The sequence below is a fragment of the Panthera uncia genome, chromosome A2 (genome assembly GCF_023721935.1).
Source record: "Panthera uncia isolate 11264 chromosome A2, Puncia_PCG_1.0, whole genome shotgun sequence".
Classification (NCBI taxonomy): domain Eukaryota; kingdom Metazoa; phylum Chordata; class Mammalia; order Carnivora; family Felidae; genus Panthera; species Panthera uncia.
The window spans coordinates 96,972,406-96,996,797 of NC_064816.1; the positions used below are offsets into that span (position 1 = coordinate 96,972,406).

Here is a 24,392-nt window from a genome sequence, read left to right on the forward strand (position 1 = left end):
GGTGTGTTCTATCTCTTACAGTCTTGGTGTATTAACAGACTTGTTAGTGTTTAGCCAGTGCGTGGCTGGAGGTCCCCTGACTCCAGGTTTAGTTTTCTTTGCTCTTCACCTTATTCCTAGTCATCTACGTTCATGAGCCAGGATCCATCTATACCATGTGTTGGATTGTAAAAAAAAAAACATATTTTTTAAAAGGGTGCTTATGGATATATCTCTAGGTTGTTAATACAACCTATGCAGTCACATATGACCCGTTGTTTAGAAGGGCTGGCACTTGGTTTAATGTTCTTTGTCACCACCTTGAAATTCTTAATAATTTTTCAGTAAGAGGGCCTTGTTATTTTCATGTTGCACTAGGCCCTGCAAATGATGTAGTTGATTTTTTTCTTATACAGTAATCTGGGATGGGAGTTGGGAGGTTTTGGACAAAAACCAAAACGTCTGGTCTTCACTTTACTCCAGTGTGAAATGAGAGGGGTTTGCCAGTCTAACTCTCAAGTTTTGTACAAAAATTACTGTAATCAGATTTTATGGATATGAAACATTTTATGGATATAAACGTTGTACATGCATACTTACATCAGAAGAAATGCTGATGGTCCTCCCTTGAGAGTCATGCAAATCAGAGTTTTTTAAATTATAGTAACGCTTTCTATTTTGTGTGTTTCTTTTAATTTTTTTTTTAATGTTTACTTATTTTTGAGAGAGACAGAGTGCGAGTGGGGGAGGGGCAGAGAGAGAGGGAGACACAGAATCCAAAGCAGGCTTCAGGCTCTGAGCTGTCAACATGGAGTCTGATGTGGGGCTGGAACTCATAAACTGCTAGTTCATGAACTGAGCCAAAGTTGGATGCTTAAGTAACTGAGCCACCCAGGCACCCTCTGTGTTTTTTAAGGTGGATTTTTCAGTTTGTCACCAAGTTTTACAGATCATCCATGTAAAGAATATGATTATGGGATGGAAGCCCAGATTGAAAGTGTGCTTAATAGAAGCACACTTTGAAAGTCCTATTGATAAGATAGGAAGATAGGCTAGATCTCCAGATACCTCCAGTTAAGAGGTTTCCTCTGTCCGTACAGGCATGAGCGTGAACCCTTGCTTGGTAGTATCTGTTCCGGCTTTCTGTTGTCTTACCTACGTCCTACTGCAGCTACGTCCTACTACATCCTAACTTCAGCTCTAGAACGCAGGCATTATTAGACCTTTATTAGTCTGCTTGGGCTGCCATAACCAAAGCCCCTAGGCTAGATGGCTTAAACAACAGAAATTTATTTTCTTACAGTGCTCACAGGTTGGAGTCTGAAATCAGGGTGCCAGGTCTAGTTTTGGTGAGAGTTCTTTTCTTGGCTCACAGATAGCTGCCTTCTCACTGTGTCCTTCTTACTGTGTCCTCACTGTGTCTTCACATGGTAGGGAGAGAGCTCTATAGCTCTCTCTCTCTTCTTGTAAGGGCACCAGTTCTATCAGTTTAGCACTCTACCCTTATGACCTCATTTCACTCTGATCACCCCCCTTAAAGGCTCTCTCTAATTCTATCATATTGGGGATTAGGGCTTCAGTATGAATTTGGGGGAGAGGGCACAATTTAGTCCATAGCAATCAGAGAGTTTATCTGTCCCTGTTTACTACCATGTTAGCATTTAGAACAGTGTCTAGCACATACACTATGCCCAATAAATATTTATAGAATAAATGAAAGGTATTAGAATGATCCTTTCTTAGGATCATTGTGGCTCACTGTGGGCTCTTGCCCGTCATTGGAACCAGTTATGACAGTGGGCACTTTGCTCTTGCCTGGAGCCAGTCTCTACTAGGAAGAGTATAGGTAGAAGCATGAGGAGATTGGTAAAACTTGGATATAACAGTGTGGGAAATGTCAGATGGAGCATTTAACAAATGCATTCATTTAACAAATAATTGTTAAGTATCTACTAAGTGCCTGGCACTGGGCTGGGTATCAGAGGTACAAATAGAAAGCAAAAGGTACTTTTCCTGCTCTTATGGAGCTTATAATTTAGTAGGAGAGACAGGGTGATTTAAAGGGAAGGAATACTATTCACTGAGAGTACATAACTAAGTAACCTGACAGACTGGGGAGGGGATAGAGGATGTTTGATGTCAACCATGATGGTTGAGAGATGGTCAAGTAGGTGTTAACTTGACCAAGAAGGGGGGGAAGAATGTTCTAACAAGAGGGAACGGCATTTGCAAGAGTGGTGATGGGGGGGTGATGAGGGGAGGGGACAGAGGGAGGTTATAATCTAGGAACTGAAAAGAAGACCATGTCGCCAGAACACAGCAAGGAGGAAAATGGTGTGCCTTGAGGCCAAAGCAGTAGGTAGAGGCCAAAAGATTTAGGACTTTATAGGTTATATTGAAGATTTTGGAACTCTGTACTGAGAACAATTGGAAACCATTAGAGGGTTTTAAGCAGAGATTGTATAACCTGGTTAAGTTTGCATTTTAGAAAGGTCCCTGTGATACTACATAAAGATGAATTTCATAAAGGCCTGAGTATACAGATAAGTAAAAGAATTGCAGAATCAACACCATAGGCCAGACATGTTGTATACCTTAATTTCTGTGGAAACTGTCCTTAAGCTGTGAAACTTGGCAGCCTGAGTGGAGGAGAGAAGAATAAGGGTTGATCAAGGTTAGGGGAAGGCAAGCCTAAAGTGGCAAGGAAATGAAGAAATTGAGGGTCTGTCTAGTAAGAATATAATTGAAATGATTGATATTGAGCTTCAGAACCCAAAGAAAGGAAATAAGCCAGTATAAGTATTCTTAGTGGATTTTCCATTTAAATTGTATGAGTCTGTCGAATTCTGGACTAATAGTTCCTGACTAAAAGTTTTACAAGATCAAAAAGTAAAGCAAGTATGTTTGAGCTGAATTTCTTTAGTTTATCTATATTAGGAGTCTGTGCCAGGTTCTCTATCTGGAAGGGGATGAATGAACGAACCATAGCTTTACCTTTTAAAAACTGACACTGTAGGGGCACCTGGGTGGCTCAGTTGGTTAAGCATTGAACTCTTGGTTTCAGCTCAGGTCATGATCTCATGGTTTGTGAGTTGGAACCCTAGAGCTCTGCGCTAAAAGCACGAAGCTTGCTTGGGATTCTCTGTCTCCCTGTCTCTGCTCCTCCCCCTCCAAGAATAAGTAAAAGTTAAAAACAAAACAAAACAAAACCTATTAAAAAAAAAACAACTGAGAACATAGTTGTGCAGATACCATTTGCCATAAAGGTACTAAATGTCTATTCCTTTTTTTTTTTAAATTTTTTTTTATGTTTATTCATTTTTGAAAGACAGACAGAGCACAAGCAGGGGTGGGGTGGACCCAGAATCTGAAGGGGTACACAGAATCTGAAGCAGGCTCCAGGCTCTGAGCTGTCAGCACAGAGCCCGATGCGGGGCTCGAACTCACGAACCGTGAGATCATGACCTGAGCCGAAGTAGGATGCTCATCCGACTGAGCCACCCAGGCGCCCCATGTTCCTTTTTAATCCAGACTATAACCTCTAGCCAGAATTGGTTAAAAACAGACATTTACATTTTTGTTAAGTAGCTTTTGTTTTTAAAATAACATTTTAACATAGTTATTTTTAGTTTGTGCTTAAATGACTGTCATATTTATCTTTTCAAAATCCCATGTCAATATTAATCAAAATGTATAGAATTGAAATCTGAAAGAGCCTTTAATGATCACTTAATTCAGTTTTTCTCAAATGCAGTGTGTACTGCTGGTTGTAAACAGGATGATTTTAGGTAAAACATAAGCATTTTTTAAAAATTCCAGTATAGTTAACATATTAAGCATTTTAATAGTTATACATTTCAATGTATATTAGAAAAATACATTTAGCATACCATGCCCATGATTCATGGATTTTATGATAGGTTAAAATAGATTTTGTGATTTTAAAAATAGTCAATGTAAATAAAAATATTAAATAAAAATAGATGGTATGTGAATGAAATTTGGCAAACACTAAACCAACTCTGTGGTTGTATAGACGAAAAAACAAAAGGACGCCCAGTCACAAAGGCCTTTCCCAGGCGTATAGCTAATATACGTCAGGGGTGGGAATAAAAGTCAGCTCTGCTCAATACATGCTGCTATTTATTCTGCCATATAGAGCTGCTTGTTATTGTTGAACCTTGAGAAAGAGACCTCTGTCTTTGTAGTGGCATTGTATTTTAAATCTTCATTGTCTATTATGCTGGCAACCTCTGGCTATTTATTAAAAATTAGTTAAAGGTAAATAAGATTTAAAAATTGTACTAGTCACATTTTTAGTGCTTGGTAGCCACATGTTGCTAATAGCTACCCTATTGGACAGCAGTATAGCTAGAGAACATTTCTGTCACTGTGGAAAGTTCTGTTGGATAGTGCTGCTCTAAACTGTTGCTTAAGAACATGATTCATAATTCTTTAAAGTTTTATCCCCTTCAAAGGGATGATGCTTATTAATTTGCTCACCATGCTGAAGTTATATTAATTCTGAGGTTAATGAAGTTAGTAGTCACAGTGCAATTAAAATACTTGATCATGGGGAAAAAGGCCAAAATGTAGTTCTCAGAATCTTACCACCTCATTTTATTGGGAGAAGTTCTTTTTCCTTATTTCTTCTTTCCTTCTTTCCTCCCCTTCCCCTTCCCTTCAAGCAGGGGAGAAGGGCAGGGGGACAGAGAGAATCCCAAGCAGGCTCCACACCCAGCACGGAGCCCAACATGGGGCTCAAGCCCACGATCCTGGGATCATGACCTGAGCCTAGATTAAGAGTCAGACACTCAACTGACTGAGTCACCCAGGCACCCTTCTTTTTCCCTCTTTAATTAATAAATATGATCATGAATTCCTAGCAGTTGGAAGAAATATATTGAGAAACAGAGTACCTATATAGAGAATTTCCTGACTTTCCAAATAGTTTTTTCATCTTAGATTTGTATTTTGTTAACATTTTAAAACTTTTTATTTTTAAACAGATTTTCAGTGAATGGACCTGACTGGACTACTTGAGCACATCACTAAACATGAGCGGTACCAAACCTGATATATTGTGGGCACCACACCAAGTTGATAGATTTGTTGTGTGTGACTCAGAACTGAGCCTATATCATGTGGAATCTACTGTGAATTCAGAACTCAAAGCTGGATCTTTACGTTTATCTGAAGACTCTGCAGCTACATTACTATCAATAAATTCAGATACACCATATATGAAATGTGTTGCCTGGTATCTCAATTATGATCCTGAATGCCTCCTAGCAGTTGGACAAGCAAATGGTCGAGTTGTACTTACAAGTCTTGGTCAGGATCATAACTCAAAATTCAAAGATTTGATAGGAAAAGAATTTGTCCCAAAACATGCCCGACAATGCAATACCCTTGCATGGAATCCATTGGATAGTAACTGGCTTGCTGCTGGGCTAGATAAACATAGAGCTGATTTTTCAGTGCTGATTTGGGATATTTGCAGCAAATATACACCTGACATAGTTCCCATGGAGAAAGTGAGACTTTCAGCAGGTGAAACTGAAACAACATTATTAGTAACAAAACCTCTTTATGAATTGGGACAGAATGATGCTTGTCTGTCTCTTTGTTGGCTTCCACGAGACCAGAAACTTCTCCTTGCTGGTATGCATCGTAACCTAGCCATATTTGATCTTCGGAATACGAGCCAAAAGATGTTTGTAAATACAAAAGCTGTTCAGGGGGTGACAGTAGACCCATACTTCCACGATCGTGTTGCTTCCTTCTATGAAGGTCAGGTTGCAATATGGGATCTAAGGAAATTTGAGAAGCCAGTTTTGACTTTGACTGAGCAGCCAAAGCCCTTAACAAAAGTAGCATGGTGTCCAACTAGGACTGGTCTGCTTGCCACTTTGACAAGGGATAGTAATATTATTAGATTATATGATATGCAGCACACACCCACTCCCATTGGAGATGAAACTGAGCCCACAATAATTGAAAGAAGTGTGCAACCTTGTGACAATTACATTGCTTCCTTTGCTTGGCATCCAACAAGTCAAAATCGAATGATAGTTGTAACTCCCAACCGAACAATGTCTGATTTCACTGTTTTTGAAAGGATATCTCTTGCCTGGAGCCCAATAACATCTTTAATGTGGGCTTGTGGTCGTCATTTGTATGAATGTGCAGAAGAAGAAAATGATAATTCTTTAGAAAAAGATATAGCAACGAAGATGCGCCTTCGGGCTTTATCCAGGTATGGACTTGATACAGAACAGGTGTGGAGAAACCATATTTTAGCTGGAAATGAAGATCCACAGCTCAAGTCACTCTGGTATACTCTGCACTATATCCTTTTCATTGTGAATTTCATGAGCTGAATCAGGTAGAAATGTTCTGAAAGTTTGCTGAAAAGTCAGTCTTTAAATTTTATTCCGAATGTTTTATGTGCAAATACGAGTTACATAATGCTAAAATTACAGAGTAAAATTATTTAAAACTTGAGCTTGAAATACTGCTTTATAGATTGTAGAGAAAGAAGAAAAGTATATCTACGATAAAGTAGAACTATCACTGATGCCTATTATGAATTGGCTCCATATCAAAATAAATTCAGCTCTGACGTATTTTATTATACATCATCATTAGTATTTCCTATGCGTTTAAATACTTATGAAGCAGTATACAGAAGATATGGATCAGAAATCTCCAGGAAACAAAGGATCATTGGTTTATGCAGGAATTAAATCAATTGTAAAATCCTCTTTGGGTAAGAAAATTCAATTTTATTTTTTAAAGTTTTATAATTTTTGTACTCTTTTCTACTTTTTCCTCGTTAGTTACTTCAGAATAGTGTGCATACGTACTTTGTTTTTTATTTTTTGTTGGGGGGGGTTCTGATTAGATATTTTAGTTGAGTTAAATGCATAATTGTTTTTATATCCAGAATTCTTTTTAGAGGGAGTCTTATTTCTTTCAAGTGATACTGTCTTTCTAAATCTGTTCATTTATCCCATGTTACTTTTTTGAAGACCCTGAGAGGTATTACATCCGATGACTTACAGGGTCATGGTGGTTGGTTTGGATTTTATCACAGTATTTTGCTTTTATAAAAACTAAATAAAAAGATGTATAATTGAAGGAGTTCCCTTTTAATTCTGCTGTCCAAACATTTTGTCTTAGCTATCTATGGCAAGATCTAAGTAACTATGTCAGGAAGTGTGGCCTTGCCTGAAGGAGCCTTACCTGAAAGAATCCTTGATAATTAAATTAATGTATGAATTAACACAGGGTTGAAATTGATCAACTATTAAGAATAAGATAAAGATGACAAAAGAGCCAAACTTATCTTTTCATTGAACCGTTGTTCTTACTGTTTTTATTGGAATTGAATTGTGCATTATACTATGATACTTCCCCCAACCTAATATTCAGTATCTAGGTTTTGATGGCAGTCAAATTTGGGCCACAAAGTCAGGCTGCTCGAAAAGTAGTTTGTATTATTAGTCAAAGAGTGGCAATTCAAATAATAAGTTCAACTTGGTCTTTAATAGGGTTTTCATAAATACTGTACAAATAATACCAAATAAAATATTATTTTTTTAATAAGAATAGGTTAAGCATTTAAACTGTTATATTATTAAAAAGAAGCTTAAAGGACTTTCACGTTACTTTGTTCCATATTGCTGAACATGCAATAGACTATTATCTGATCAGTTCCGTTTTGGTATTTTCTCACTAGCTTTCCACCAAAAAAGTAACTTTTTAAATTTCTTTTTTTATTTAAAAAAAATTTTTTTTAAATGTTTATTTTTTGAGAGGGAGATTGACAGAGTGTAAGCAGGGGAGGGGCAAAGAGAGAAGGAGACACAGAATCAGAAGGAGGCTCCAGGCTCTGAGCTGTCAGCACAGAGCCTGACATGGGGCTTGAACCCACGAAATGTGAGATCATGACCTGAGCCCAAGTTGGACGTTCAACCGACTGAGCCACCCATGCACCCCAAAAGTAACTTTTATTATAAATAAATTTATTATTGGGGTGCTGGGGTGGCTCAGTCAGTTAAGCATCTGACTTCGGCTCAGGTCATGATCTCACAGTTCGTGGGTTCGAGCCCTGTGTCAGGCTCTGTGCTGACAGCTCAGATTCTGTGTCTCCTTCTCTCTCTGCCCCTCCCCACTTGTGCTCTGTCTCTCAAAAATAAATGTAAAAAAATAAGTAAATTTATTATAAATAAAATGAGTCTACTTAGAAACTTCCATTTTTATTAATATAAATAAAAGGGCAGATAATACTATCATATCCCTGTAGATGAACCTGCGTACCACGGTTCATGACTTTAGAACTGCTGCTGCAAAGACTTAAACACCGAGTTATAGAATTTTTAGTATTTTTGCTATATGGTAGGTGAGGGCACATTGCATTCTTAGTTATTCTGAGGTTTATTATTGTTGTTGTTGTATTTTGACATATTTTAGGGAAAAAACTTACAAACTACCTCTGAGGAAAAGCAAGGGGAAAAATAGTCCATCATTATATATTTCTGGTGAAGTAGAAACCGAATGTCTTGAATCAAAAATAGTCTTTACCCACATTAAAAAACTATATTGGAAAGAGTTCCTCATTGTTAGACTTTTAGCTTTTTCTTTGTTTTGGTTTTGATATTTTTGTTTTTACAGCCCCAAAGTAAAAAGTAGAGAAACAACTGTCAAAGATGGCACTTGTGGACTTCAGTTTTTTATCTGGCCGCACTTCTTTCTCTAATTGTATCCCTAATGATTCAACACATAGTCAACATACTGAAACTTCTTGCTCACAGTAATCTCATATACAAGTTTATTAGACCACACGGTGAAATTTTAACTTTGGTCACAAATAATAGATACTGAGTGCTCTATGAATTCGGCATCATGCTAACTGCTTTCCCCATGTTACTTTATGTAATTCTTACAATTACAGTATGAGGTAAACTTGTTTATTCAGCAAATGCTTATTATTTGCTTGTTATATGCCAAGAATTGTCCTTGGAATAATAAAGGCATAACTGTCAACAAGTCTCTTCCTTTGTAGAGACTGAACAAAGTAGATATTACCCCTATTCCTGGGAAGTTTACATTCTAATTCAGAATATGGACAAGTACATAGGCAATTTAACATAAGGAAGAACAAACAGTTATGTATAGAAGAATGCTAGCCTGGCTGTAAGGATTGGAGAGGGTTCCCTGGAGGAGGTAACAGCGAAGACAAGGTCTAGACATGGAGCAGCATATGCAATTAACCCAGAGGAGAGGGACTGTAGCACATTTTAGTATTGCTGGAACAGAGTGTGAGAGAGAAAAAAATGAGGAAAGAGTGCTGACTAGAAAGGTAAGCAGTGGGGCAGCTCAGGACTTAGAAATCATGGTAAGAATTTAGGGAGACTTACCCTGTAACAAGGGGAAGCAAGGAAAGATTTCAGAGTATTGACAAAATTAGATTTGTGTTTTAGAGCTGTCGCTATGTGTGGAATGAATTGGAAAGGATCAAACAGGAACCTCAGATAAAAGCTACAGTTATTAGGCAAGATATGAGGGTGTTCCTACCAAAGTTAGTGGCAGAGGAGTGAGAGAAATGTGGGTAGAGAGCGTGACAAAATTTAATGATTGAGTAAAGGAGACGGAGGGGAAGGAAAAGTGAAAGCACACATATTTACCTTAGGAAACTAAGATAATGCTGGTACTTGTTGATTAGATAGGAATAACCTAAGAGTGCATTTGAGAAGAAAAAGTTCATTTTGGAGAAAGTTGAATTTGAGATAGCTAGGTGGAGCTGTGCAGTGGGCAAGAAATTTAGGGTAGGTTGAAGAAGTAAAGTCATCCATTTTAAATAATTCTTGACCACATGAAGGAGGATAAAAAGGGATACAATAAAAGCACAGCAGGTGAATCCAGAGTCATAGGAAGGTTTTTGTGTTGCTTTGTTTTTAACGTGGGATTGATTTAAGCAAGTTTAAATGCTAATGTGAGGAAACCCATGCAAAGAAGTGATGATGCAGAGAGAAGGGAGTGAAGAACAAAATTCCTAGGAATATGAAGGAATAGGATCCAGAGCACAGGTGAAAGATTAGCTTTAGACAGGATGTACACTTTCTCCATACTGCCAGAGGGAAAGGGGAAAAGTGTGTAGGTTGTATAAGGTTGAATGACTGGAGGCTGATGAGTTTACCATGCAATGGCTCTCTTTTCTCAGTGTGGTAGGTTTGCTTGTTGAAAAGGAGCAGGAAGGTGGTAGAAGACATGGAGAAAAGGAGCCAGAGTTGTTTTGAGAAACATGAGAGGATTGTGGGGCAATTGTTTTAATCAGAAGATAAAATAAAGGACAGTATGGTGAGAGAATTAAGGGTACTGGCAAGAGAATGATTCATTTGTTGGTTTTGGGGAGGGAAATGACAGGAGACTGGTAAGTAAAAATAAGAGGGGCCAAGAGATTGTAAGGTTGAAAAATTTAGAAGAGAGATTTCTGAAAGGCGATGAGGTTGTGGTAGGAAAGTGGCTCTTTTCTTTTTTTTTTGTAACTTTCTTTTTTTTTTTTTTTTTTGTAACTTTCCTTTTAATGTTTATGAGAGAGAGAGAGAGAAAAAAAAAACGTGAGTGGGGGGTGGGGCAGAGAGGGAGACACAGAATCTGAAGCAGGTTCCGGGCTCTGAGCTGTCAGCATAGAGCCTGATGTGGAGCTCGAACTCACAAACTATGAGATCATGACCTGAGCTGAAGTCAGACACTTAACTGACTGAGCCACCCAGGCGCCCAAGAAAGTGGCTCTTTTGAAGGAGGATCAGTTTGGATGTGTTCATTAAAGGAGTGGGTAAAATCTTGGAGGCGTGAACCACTGGATATAAGGAAGCAAAGAGACAGACTGATTTATTGGACAGACTGAGTGTTGAAGTCAACCAGGATGAGAAGGCATGCTCTAAGGGAATGTCTTGTACAGTCTTGTGGAGCAGTGTTCATAATGTTAATTATAATTTCTTCCTTTTAAGATGGCAGAAAATTGTGTAATAAATACTGGTCAGGCTTCTATCCAATATGATGAAAATATTTTTCATACTTAAAGGGTAAATTCTGATCTATAGAACTTGTCTATTCAGAATTATTTTAACAGACAGAATAGCTAGGACTTAATGTTTTTAACAAAATGTTCTTATACACACTTGATACTTTTACTGCTTTGTTATACAGATGTATAAATGCAACAAATTACTATCTGCAAATAGCATGGTGTCTGATTGCTTGGTGTAGTATTTGAAACCAATTTTTTAAAAGTGTTTTTTTTTCTTCCAAGATTTTATTTAAATTCAAGTTAGTTAACATATAGTGTAATAATATTGGTTTCAGGAGTACAGTTTAGTGATTCATCACTTACATACAGCACCAAGTGACCTGCTTAATGCCTATCACCCATTTAGCCCATCCCCTCCCACTCATCTCCCCTCTAGCAACCCCTAATTGTTTTCTGTAGTTAAGAGTCTCCTACGGTTTGCTTCCCTCTTGTTTTTTTGTTTGCATTTTTTTGAGAGCAAGAGAGAGCACACGTGTGAGCAGTGTAAGGGCAAAAGGAGAGAGAGAGAGAGAGAGAGAGAGAGAATATCTCAAGCAGGCTCCACAGCCAGCATGGATCTCAATGCAAGGTTGGATCTCATGACCCTGAGACCATGACCTGAGCCAAAATTAACAGTCAGATGCTCAACTGACTGAGCTGTCCAGGTGCCCTCTCCCTCTCTATGTTTATCTTATTTTATTCTCCCTTCTCTTCCCCATGTTGATCTGTTTTGTTTCTTAAATTCCATATATGAGTGGAATCATACAGTATGTGTGTGTGTGTGTGTGTGTGTGTGTGTGTGTGTGTGCGCGTGTGCATGTGTGTGTGTGTGTTTTCCACATCTTCTTTACCCATTCATCAGTCGAAGGACTTTGGGCTCTTTCTATAATTTGGCTTACTGCTGATGGTACTGCTATAAACATTGGGGTGCTTGTGCCTCTTCAGATCAGTATTTTTGTATCCTTTGGATAAATACCTACTAGTGCAATTGCTGAGTTGTAGGGTAGCTCTATCTTTAACTTTCTGAGGAACCTTCACACTGTTTTTTAGAGTGGCCGCACCAGTTTGCATTCCCACCAACAGTGTAAGGTGAATCCTTGCCAATATCTCTTGTTTCCTGGGTTTTTATTTTAGCCATTCTGACAGGTGTGAGGTGGTATCTCATTGTGGTTTTGATTTGTATTTCTCTGATGGTGAGTGATGGTGAGCATCTTTTCATGTGTCTGTTAGCCATTTGTATGTCGTCTTTAGAGAAACATCTCTTCGTGTCTTCTGCCCATTTCTGGTTTTTTTCTTAAAATTTTTTTTTAATGTTTATTTTTGAGAGAGAGAGAGACAGAGCATGAGTGGGAGAAAGGCAGAGAGAGACGGAGACATAGAATCTGAACCAGGTTCCAGGCTCTGAGCTATTAGCACGGAGCCTGATGCGGGGCTTGAACCCATGAACTGTGAGATCATGACCTGAGCCGAAGTCAGATGCTTACCCAACTGAGCCACCCTGGTGCCCCGTCTTCTGCCTGTTTCTTAACTGTATTATTTATTTTTTGGATGTTGAGTTTGATAAGTTCTTTATAGATTTTGGATACTATCCCTTAATCAGATATGTTAGTTCCATATATCTTCTCCCATTCCATAGGCTGCCTTTCAGTTTTGTTGAATGTTTCCTTCACTGTGCAGGTTTTTTTCTTGATGAAATTCACATAAGTCATGTTTGCTTTTGTTAACCTTGCCTCCAGAGATGTGTCTAGTCAGAAGTGCTACGGCTGAGGTCAAAGAGGTTGCTGCCTGTGTTCTTCTCTAGGATTTTGATGGTTTCCTGTCTCACATTTAGGTCTTTCATACATTTTGAGTTTATTTTTGTATATGGTGTAAGAAAGTGGTCCAGGTTCATTCTTCTGCATGTTGCTGTCTAGTTTTCCCAACACCATTTGTTGAAGAGACTGTCTTTTCTCGATTGGGTATTCTTTCTACTTTGTTGAAGATGAATTGACTATATAGTTGTGGGTCCATTTCTGGGTGCTCTATTTTCTCCCATTGATCTTTGTGTCTGTTTTTGTGCCAGTACCATACTGTCTTGATGATTACAGCTTTGTAATATAGCTTGAAGTCTGGAATTGTGAGGCGTCTCACTTTGCTTTTCTTTTTCTACATTACTTTGGCTATTTGGGGTCTTTTCTGGTTCCATACAAATTTTAGAATTGTTTGTTCTAGCTCTGTGAAGAATGCTGGCATTGTTTTGATAGGGATTGCATTGAATGTATAGATTGCTTTGGGTAGTATAAACATATTAACAATATGTATGTATTGTATGTTTAATTTATTGTCAAATTGGCTAATATACAGTGTGTAAAGTGTGCTCTTGGTTTTTGGGCTAGATTCCCATGGTTCATACAACACCCAGTGCTCATCCCAACAAGTGTCCTCCTCAATGCCCATCACCTATTTTCCCCTCTCCCCCACTCCCCTACTCCCCCACTCCCCTACTCCCCCACTCCCCTACTCCCTCATCAACTCTCAGATTGTTCTCTGTGTTTAAGAGTCTCTTATGGTTTGCCTCCCTTCCTATCTGTTTGTGACTATTTTTTTCCCCTTCCCTTCCCCCATGGTCTTCTGTTAAGTTTCTCAAGATCCACATATGAGTGAAAACATATGATAACTGTCTTTCTCTGACTTATTTCACTCAACATAGCACCTTCCAGCTCTATCCCCATTGCTGAAAGTGGCATGATTTCATTCTTTCTCATTGCCAAGTAATATTCCACTGTATATATAAACCACATCTTCTCTATCCATTCATCAGTTGATGGACATTTAGGCCCTTTCTGTAATTTGACTGTTGTTGAAAGCACTGCTATAAACATTGGGGTACTTGTGCCCCTATCAGTGTGCACTCCTGTATCCTTTGGATAAATTCCTAGTATTGCTATTGCTGAGTTGTAGGGTAGTTCTGTTTTTAATTTTTGAGGAACCTCCACACTGTTTTCCAGAGCGACTGCACTAGTTCTCATTCCCACCACCAGTGCAAGAGGGTTCCCGTTTCTCCACGTCCTCACCAACATCTGTTGTTTCCTGAGTTGTTAATTTTAGCCACTCTGACAGGCATGAGGTGGTTGTCAGTGTGGTTTTGATTTGTATTTCCCTGATGATGAGTGATATTGAGCATCTTTTCATGTGTCTGTTGGCCATCTGGATGTCTTTGGAAAAATGTCTGTTCATGTCTTCTGCCTATTTCTTCACTGGATTATTTGTTTTTTGGGTGTTAAGTTCTTTATAGATTTTGGATACTAACCATTTATCTGATATGTCATTTGCAAATATCTGTTCTTCTAACCCATGAGCATGTTTTTCTATTTCTTTGTATCATCTTCAATTTTTAAAAATATTGTTCTATAGTTTTTGGAGTACACATTTTTTACCTCTTTGATTAGGTTTGTTCCCAGGTATCTTGTGGGTTTTAGTGCAATTATAAATGGGATTGATTCCTTGATTTCTCTTTCTGCTGCTTTATTATTGGTGTATAGAAAGGCAACTGATTTCTGTATGTTGATTTTATATCCTGCGACTTTGCTGAATTCATGGATCAGTTCTAGGAATTTTTTGGTGAAGTCTTTTGAGTTTTCCACATAGAGTATCAGGTTGTCTGTGAAGAGTGGAAGTTTGACTTCTTCCTTGCCAATTTGGATGCCTTTTATTTCTTGTTGCCTGATTGCTGAAGCTAGGACTTTCAGTACCAGTGGTGAGAGCAGACATCCCTGTTGTGTTCCTGACCTGAGGGGAAAAGCTCTCAGTTTTCCTCCATTGAGGATGATATTAGTTATGGGTCTTTCGTTTATGTCCTTTATGATGTTGAGGTATGTTCCTTCTATCCTTACTTTCTTGAGGGTTTTTAACAAAAAAGGATGTGCTTTTTCTGCATCTATTGAGGGAATCATATAGTTCTTATCCTTTTTTTTATTAATGTGGTATATCATGTTGATTGGTTTGTGGTTATTGAACCAGCCCTGCAGCACAGGAATAAATCCCACTTGATCATAGAAAATAATTCTTTTAATGTACTATTGGCTTTTATTTGCTAGTATCTTGTTGGAAATTTTTGCATCCATGTTCATCATGGGTATTGGTCTGTAATTCTCGTTTTTAGTGGGGTCTTTGTCTGGTTTTTGAATCGAGGTAATGTTGGCTTCATAGAATCAGTTTGGAAGTTTTCCTTCCTTTTTGTTTTTTTTTGAATAGGTTCAAAAGAATAGGTATTAACTCTTCTTTAAATGTTTGGTAGAATTCCCCTGGAAAGCCATCTAGCCCTGGACCCTGGATTCAGTTTCTTTACTGGTTATGGGTTTGTTCAAATTTTCTATTTCTTTCTGTTTCAATTTTGGTAGTTTATATGTTTCTAGGAATTTATCCATTTCTTCCATATTGCCCACTTTGTTGGCATATAATTTTTCATAATATTCTCTTATAATTGTTTGTATTTTTGCAGTGTTGTTTGTGATACCTCTTCTTTCATTTGTGATTATATTTATTTGGGTCCTTTTTTTAATTAAAAAATTTTTTTAATGTTTTTATTTATTTTTGAGAGAGAGACAGAGACAGAGTGTGAGCTGGGGAGGGGCAGAGGGAGAAGGAGACACAGAATCTGAAGCACGCTCCAGGCTCTGAGCTGTCAGCACAGAGCCCGATGCAAGGCTCGAACTTGTGAACCACAAGATCATGACCTGGGCCGAAGTCAGACACTCAACCAACTGAGCCACCCAGGTGCTCTCTTTTTGATAAGTCTGGGTAGAGGGTTATCAGTTTTGTTAATTCTTCCAAAGATCCAGCTCCTAGTTTCATTGATCTATTTTGTTTTTGTTGTTGTTGTTGTTTCTGTATCATGTGTTTTTGCTGTAATCTTTATTATTTCCCTTCTGCTGGTTCTGGGCTTTATTTGCTGTTCTTTTTCCAACTTCTTTAGGTGTAAGGTTAGGTTTGTATTTGAGACCTCCTTCTTGAGGAAGGCCTGTATTGTATTCCCTCTTATGTCACCTTTGCTGCCTCCCAAAGGTTTTGGACTATTGTGTTTTTATTTTCATTGGCTTCCATGTATTTTTTAATTTCTTCTTTAATTTCCTGCTTAATCCACTCATTCTCTAGTAGGATGTTCTTTAACCTTCATATATTTGTGGTCTTTTCAAATTTCTTCTTGTGGTTGACTTTAAGTTTCATAGTGTTGTAGTCTGAAAATATGCACGGTATGATCTCAGTCTTTTTGTACTGGCTGAGGCCTGATTTATGACCCAGTATGTGATCAATTCTGGAGAACGTTCCATGTGCGTTTTGCTGCTTTAGGGTGAAATGCTCTGAACGTATCTGTTAAGCCCATCTAGTCTAGTGTGTCATTCAAAGCCATTGTTTCCTTGTTGATTTTCTGCTTAGATAATCTCTCATTTTGGTAAGAGGAGTATAAAAGTCCCCTACTATTATTGTATTATTATCAGTGAGTTTCTTTATGTTCGTTATTAAATGATTTGTATATTTGGCTGCTTCCAGTTTGGGGACATAAATATTTAAAATTTTTAGATCTTCTTGTTGGATAGGCCCCGTTATTATGATATAGTTCTCTTTTTCATCTTTTATTATATAGTCTTTGGTTTAAAATATAGTTTGTCTGATATATGTATGGCTACTCCAGCTTACTTTTGATGTCCATTAGCATTATAGATGGTTCTTCACCCCCTCACTTTCAATCTGGAGGTGTCTTTGGGTCTAAAATGAATCTCTTGTAAGCAGCATATAAATGGGTCTTTTATATGTATGTGTGTGTGTGTATACATACATACATACACATTTTGGTACCCTATGTCTTTTGATTGGAGCATTTAGTCCATTTACATTCAGAAGTAATTATTGATAGATATGAATTTAGTGCCATTTGTATTACCTGTAAAGTCACTGTTCCTGTATATTGTTCCTTTATCTTTGTTGTTTTTGGTCTCTCTTTCCTGCTCAAAGGGTCCCCTTTAACAGTTCTTGCATAGCTGGTTTAGTGTTCACAAACTCCTTTAGTTGTTGCTTGTTTTGGAAACTCTATTTCTCCTTTCTGACTGACACCCTTGCTGTATATTCTCAGTTGATGGGGCGGCTGAGTGGCTCATTTGGTTAAGAATCTGATTCTTGATTGGTTGAGATCCTGATCTCATGGTCGTGAGGTTGAGCCCCATGTTAGGCTCAGTGCTGACAGCATGGAGCCTGCTTGGGATTGTCTCTCTCCATCTCTCTCTCTCTCTCTCTCTCTCTCTCTCTCTCAAAATAAATAAACATTTCTGGAAAATGTGAAGTTAAAAAAAAAAAAAAATTCTTGGCTGCATTTTTTTCCTGACTAGCATGTTGAACATATGCCACTCTGTTCTGGCCTGCCAAGTTTCTGTGGACAGGTCACCTGGTACTCTTATGTGTCTACCCTTGTAGGTTAAGGACCTTTTGTCCCTAGTTGCTTTCAGAATTCTCTCTTTATCTTTGTATTTTGCAAATTTCACTGTGATATGTCTTGGTGTTGACCTGTTTTTTTGTTTTGTGTGTGTCTGTGTGTGTGTGTGTGTGTGTTTGACGGGAATTCAGCATGCCTCTTGGACTTGAATGCCTGTTTTCCTTCCCCAGATTAGGGAATTTCTCAGCTATATTTATTCAAATAAACCTTCTGTCTTTTTTCCTACTCTTCTTCTGGGACTCCTATGATATGATATTATTGCACTTTATAGAATTGTTGCATTCCCTAGGTCTGTATTCATGATCTAATAGTTTTCTTTCCTCCTTTTCAGCTTCATTATTTTCCATAGTTTTATCTTCTATATCACCTATTTGGTCCTCTATTTCTTCCATCCTCATGATTACATCCAGTCAGTTTTGCATCTCAGTTATAGCATTTTTTATTTCAGCCTGAGTAGTTTTTAGGTCTTTGATTTTTGTAGCAAGTGTTTCTCTGGTGTCTTCTATGCTTTTTTCAAGCCCAGCTAGTATTCTTATGACTCTTGTTCTAAATTCTTGTTCAGATAAATTACTTATATCTGTTTTGAGCAAATCCTGGCTGTGGTTTCTTCTTGATTTTTGTTTGGGGGACAATTCTTCCATCTTGTCATTTTGTCTAGGTTCCTGTCTTTTGCATGTTATGAAAGCTTGTTATATTTCCTGGTCCTGAGAGTAATGGGTATATCAAGAAGGGGTCATACACTGTCCAGGGCCTGACATTTCAGGAAGTGTTTCAGGTATATGCTGTATGCACTGTGCTGTTGTGATATAGCTGCTTTTTCCCGCTGGTCAGTCCTTGGCAGAGTTCTTCCTTGCTTGTAGTGGGGAGTATTTGACCTTTAATTGGGTGTGCTTTGATCTATTAAAATAAGCCTACTGAAAAAAAAAAAAAAAAGGCCTGATCAAAAAAAAGAGAAAAGAAATAAAACAAACAAAAAACTATAAGGCTGATTTCAAAGGAATAGAAAACAAAAAAGAAGAAAAAGAAAGAGAAGCCTGATCCAAAAAACAAGAAAAGGAAACAAAAAACCAAAAGCAAACAAATGAACAAAAAACTAAGCCTGATTTAAAAAAAAAAAAAAAAAAAAAAAAATTTGGTCCTGTTTCCACCAGAATTGAAGCTGATGCTTTGGAGCACTCTATGATCAGTGGACTTGTGCACTGGGGGTGGGGGAGGGGGAAGCTGTGTTGGTCCTTGGGGAAGAGGCCCACTGCACTGGCTCACAATCAGACCTGCCCTCGTAAAGATGTCCCTGCAGGGTGTAGGGGGGCAGGGTTTGGTGTAAACAGCTTCTGCCTTGACTGGGGGAGCTGTGTTATTTGCTGAAGTCAGACCCTGTTGATGGTGGGGGAAGATGGCGCCACCCTGCTCTCTCCTCTATTCCTGGGTAGGAGAGCTGGCGCCCACCTCTGTTCTGGTAGTCCTCACAGACAAGCGAACAATTTCTCCTCCTGTGTCCCAGGCTTCTGTCAGATCCATGCCCTCAACCCTTCTGTTCCCGGGGCCATAGACATGCTGGGCACCATAGCTTTCCAGTGTTATTGTTTGTTTGTTTTAATATTTCCCATTTATTTTTATATATTTTTTAAGTTTATTTATTTCTTTTGAGAGAGAAGAGAGAGGGAGAAGAGAGAGAGAGAGAGAGAATGTAAGTGAGGAGGGGCCGAGAGAGAGAGAGGGGAGAGAGAGAATCCCAAGCCAGCTCTGCACTGGCAGGCTGGAGCCCAGTGCAGGGCTCAAACCCACAAACCACAAGATTATGACCTGGGCCAAAATCAAGAGTCAAACACTTAACCAACTGAGCAACCCAGGTGTCCCTTCAGTGTTTTCATCTTTGGTGCAGGACTGAGATTCAAAACTCTGAATCTTAAAGGGCTCACCACAATGTGGACCTGCTGCCCTCTGAAGGAGAGGCTCGCCGTGCTGTGCCTTCTGTCCCAGTAAAGCAATTGCAGGGCCGTACAGGTGCCTGGAGTTTATGATGATGCACAGTGAAAAGCTGTGACCACTTTACCCACCACAGTGCACACCTCTGTCTCCTATTGAACATTCAAAGGCGCCAGCCTCAGCTTTTGTCCTTGGAGAAGCAATATATCCTTGTCCGAATGCACTCCAGGAAAGGAACATTCTCTCCTAGTGCGACCCAGGGGATCCCCACATCGCACTGTCTATTCTGGGGCCTCCCCTCCATCTCCCTAGGAGCACCACCACCCTCTTGGATCTACTGCAGCAAATGGCACAGACTGTCAAAAACCCAGAATTTCAGCTCCACTGTTTGCAAAAAGTTGGGATACTCAGTTCCTCAAGATTCCCCCATCAGTGGTTTTGGGGGAGTGCTTTTCTTGTGCGAACCCAACACACTTCTTTCTCTCCCCTTCTCTTTCTCCTCTTTGCAAAAAAGGCTCCCACCCCTGTGCAGCACCATGGCTTTCCTGTCCCCCAGTTTGCCTCCCTGCACCAAGTACCTGCCACGTTCTATCAGATTATGCAGATTGTTCTCTTAATCCCCAGATCGATTTCCTGGGTGTTCATATGATTTGATGTTGATCTGTGTTTAAGGGACGAGATCCCCAAGCCTGGGGTCCCCTTACTACTTACTCCACCATCTTAATTCCTCCCTCACAAACTAAAAATGTTTTTTAATGTTTAAGTGAACTTGTTTCTCTTGCGCCTGTCAATAAAACATCGATTCTATTTATATATATAGGTTAGTCTTAAATTTAAGGGATACAGTTTTGTTCTTTTAGTATTGAAAGACATGTGTAAATACATTTTAATTCTTTTTCAGAGATAAAATCATAAATTTTAAAATTTATATGTGTTAAAAAGAATGACTATATACTTAAAAATGCACAATAATATCACGCTGCTTATTTGATAACCCTAATAACCAGGTACATAGTTATCAAGCCATAAGAAGGCCAAAAGATCAGGCAAAATACATGACGCGGTATCCATGCACTTGACTTACAGGACATATTTCCACTTTGTAGTATTGAACTCTTTGGAGTTGTACGTATTCATCTTTATTTATTCCATGGCACAATTTCTGTAAAATAAAAACTCTAAGAAACTCAAATATTATTAAACTGTGAGAATTTGTTTGAAAAATAAATTGCTGCTTTTTGTTCACCTGTTTAAAATAATCCTTTTTTTGGGGGGGGGGTGCCTGGGTGGCTCAGTTCATTAAGCATCTGACTTCAGCTCAAGGCATGATCTCACAGTTTGTGAGTTCAAGCCCACATCAGGCTCTGTGCTGACAGCTCAGAGCCTAGAGCCTGCCTGCCTCAAACTCTGAGTCTCCCTCTCTGTCTCTCTGCCCTTCCCCTGCTCACACTGTGTCTGTCTGTCTGTCTCTCTTTCTCTTTGTCAAAAATAAATAAACATTAAACAATTTTTAAATAGTCTTTTTTTATGTTTGTTTATTTTTGAGAGGGAGAAGAGAGAGTGTGAGTTGGGGAGGGGCAGAGAGAGTGATGACGACACAGAATCTGAAATAGGCACCTGGCTCTGAGCTGTCAGCACAAAGCCTGACTGGGCTCAAGCTTGGGAATGGTGCGATCATGACCTGAGGCAAAGTCAGATACTTAACCAACTCATGTGGTTGGTTACCCATGTGCCCCTAAAATAGTTTTTATTTATTTTTTTAGAAAAAGTTTATTTTTATTTATTTTGAGAGAGAGATAGCAAGCAAGGGAGGGGCAGAGAGAGAGGTAGACAAAATCCCAAGTAGGTTCTGCACTGTCTATGCAGAGCCTGATGCAGGGCTTGAACTCCAGAACCGTGAGATCATGACCTGAGCCGAAGTCAAGAGTTGGATGCATAACCGACTGAGCCACCCAGGTGCCCCTGAAATAGTCATTTTTACCATTTAATATCCTCAGCATTCAATCCAAAATTTATAGGACAGATACAAAAATAAATACCAAATGGTACATCTACAGCTTATTCTTAAAATTTAATAGCTGCATTTTATCTAAATGTAAATTTGTTATTCAGAAAAATGTTGTGTTTAGCTTTTTTTAAGTTTTTATTTGTTTATTTTGAGAGAGAGCATGGGAAGAGCAGAGGCAGAGGGAGGGAGAGAGAGAATCCCCAAGCAGGCTCCGCACCATCAGTGCAGAGTCTGACGTGTAGCTCAAATTCATGAACTGAGAGATCATGTCCCAAGCCAAACTCAAGAGTCGGATGCCTAAGTGACTGACCCACCCAGGTGTCCCTGTTGTATTTAATTTTTAACGTGTTTTAACCTTATTATTCAGAATTTTATAACAGTTCTTAAAAGTTCACTTTCATAAGCTAAAAGTGATTTTGTCATGACTAACTTTCTTCATGGTTGCAAATAGAGCAGCATGCTTCCTCTTTTCAATGGGCAGGTGGTTCTCTTAAGGGAAGAAAACTTTTCAGAAGTTTCCTCCTGACCCCTTGACTTAACAGCAACAGTTTTCAGCAGTAAGGTTAAAAATAAATAATTTCAAGTGTAGATATTTAACTGTTTTTTTTAATTTCCAGATTTACAAATAACTCATCTTGAAACTTTTTTATAAAGCAATGATATATAGCTTAAAATATGTCCTACCATGAATAATATTATGAGCTTTTGCCATGGCCTAACATCATATAATGAAGGAAGTTATTTAAAAGTGTGAATTAGGTTTGGAGAGTTTAGACTTTTGCTGTTATACTAATTTTACTCTTTACTCATGTATTTAGACATTCACTATATACTAATTTTACTCTACCCATGTATTTAGATTAAATGGACTTTAAGAAATAATGCTTTGCATTATTTATATATGTATTTGATTTGCAAATGGCAATTGATGCAGTTTTTAATATTTTCCCAATTTTGCTTGTGTTCATTTCTTTAATTCTTTTCTCAGAAGAGTATAAAGTCAACTTTGGACAGTATATTCATTTTTATATTATGCAAATATCATCATTTCCATGGTCTAAAGTCTTGGCATGGCTTCACTGGGTCCTCTGCTCTTGGTTTCACAAGGCTAAAATGTTAGCCAGGCTTTGGTTGTTTCTGGAGGTTGGAGTATTGTTCCAAGCTCATATGGTTATTGACAGAATTGTTTCCTTGAACTTGTAGGGCAGAATTGTCCTTGCTGGCTGTCGCCAGGGGCTGTCCTCAGCTCCTAGAGGCTACCCACGCTTCCTTGCCACACAGCCTTCTCACAACGAAGCAACTTTTACTTCTAGTATAGCTGGAGAACCTCTCTCGTTTTCTCTGGACCCTTTTGAAGGTATTAACGTGGTTAAGTCAGGCCCACACATGATAATTTCCCTTTCATTGACTCAGAGACAACTAAGTAATGACCTTTTATTACATCTGCAAAATGCTTTCACTTGTACTATATTGTGTAATTTAGAAGCAAGTCACAGATTTCACCTGTACACAAGGGGAGGGGATTATATACTAGGGGGCAAGAATCATGGAGCCCAATTTACAATTCTGCCTACCACAGACAAATGGAATTATTTCTTAAAACCTATTGATCTAGTTATTTACAAAGGTATAATTATGTATTATATGTAAGTATAAAAGTTATAATAAAAGATGTTTATAATGTTAAACATTCTTGCTGCCTAACTCATAACTGAGTTTATTCTGAAAATCCTTTTTGTTAAAATAACAGATAATTCTATAATGACAATTTTGATGGTACAACTTTCTAGAACATTTAAGGATTTGATATGCAATAGGAGTCAGGTTTTATTTCTATTTGTTTCACCTTTATTTAGTGCCATTAGGATCATCTGCCTTGATTACAATGTAATGCTCGAAGAATTAGATTCCTTCTGAAAAGAGAATGAGAATATATAAAATCTTTTGATTTAGTGAAGGGGAAGAAACCTTCAAATAATTCCCATTCTGTTTTAGCTTTAGTATTTACTTCAAACTTTCAGAGTACTTTGGTATTTACGATCTCATTTTTTCATATATATGTATATAATTTTTTTAATGTTTATTTTTGAGAGAGAGAGAGAGAGAGAGTCAGAGCATGAGTGGGGAAGGGACAGAGAGAGAGGGAGACACAGAATCTGAAACAGGCTCCAGGCTCTGAGCAGTCAGCACAGAGTCCAATGTGGGGCTAGAACCCACGAACGATGAAAATATGACCTGAGCCGAAGTCAGACACCTAACAACTGAGCCACCCAGGTATATATACACACACACACACACACACATACATACATACATACATACATACATACATACAAAGAGAGAAAGTCGGAGAGGGAGAGTCATTCTATTGGATTCTAAGCACTGGAGATAATCTTTCAAGTAGAAACAAGACACCTGCCCTTTTGAAGCATATATTCTAGTAGGAGAAGAGAGAAGACTGAAAACTAATAAAATATGGGAGCTAACATTAGGTCTAAGGGAAATTGAAGAAACAGTGTTACGTTAGAAAATAGCAGGTGGCACTCTTAGATTAGGTGGTCAGGGAAGCTTCTCTGAAGCAGCAGCTCAGCCCATCAAGCATTAATTGTTCTTCCAGTAGCTCTTTTGGTATCTCAAGGAACTGTTGTAGTTAACAACATGTAATGTGTGTTTTGTTTGTGGCATATTTTACATTTATGCTGTCATGAATTTGTGGTTAAGAAGTCAAATATCCAGGGGCACCTGGGTGGCTCATTTGTTAAGGGTTCCACTCTTGATTTCGGCTCAGGTCATGATCTCATGGTTCATGAGTTTGAGCCCTGTCAGGTTCTGCACTGACAGCACTGGAGCCTGCTTGGGATTCTCTCTCTCCCTCTCTTTCTGCTCCTTTCTGTGTTCGTGCTCTCTCTCTCTCTTTCTCTCAAAATAAGTTTAAA

At 38.5% G+C, this 24,392-nt stretch overlaps 1 protein-coding gene across 3 annotated transcripts in view; it reads left to right on the forward strand.

Moving 5' to 3' along the window:
- Positions 1 to 24,392, forward strand: part of MIOS (meiosis regulator for oocyte development) — a 47,500-nt gene that overhangs the window by 1,539 nt on the left and 21,569 nt on the right. For all 3 annotated transcript variants that reach the window (XM_049641511.1, XM_049641514.1, XM_049641512.1), the window contains exons 2-3: positions 4,989 to 6,330; positions 6,653 to 6,751. In XM_049641511.1, coding sequence (XP_049497468.1) covers positions 5,037 to 6,330; positions 6,653 to 6,751 — 1,393 coding nt within the window. In that variant the 5' untranslated portion in view covers positions 4,989 to 5,036. The remainder of the gene's footprint in view (positions 1 to 4,988; positions 6,331 to 6,652; positions 6,752 to 24,392) is intronic.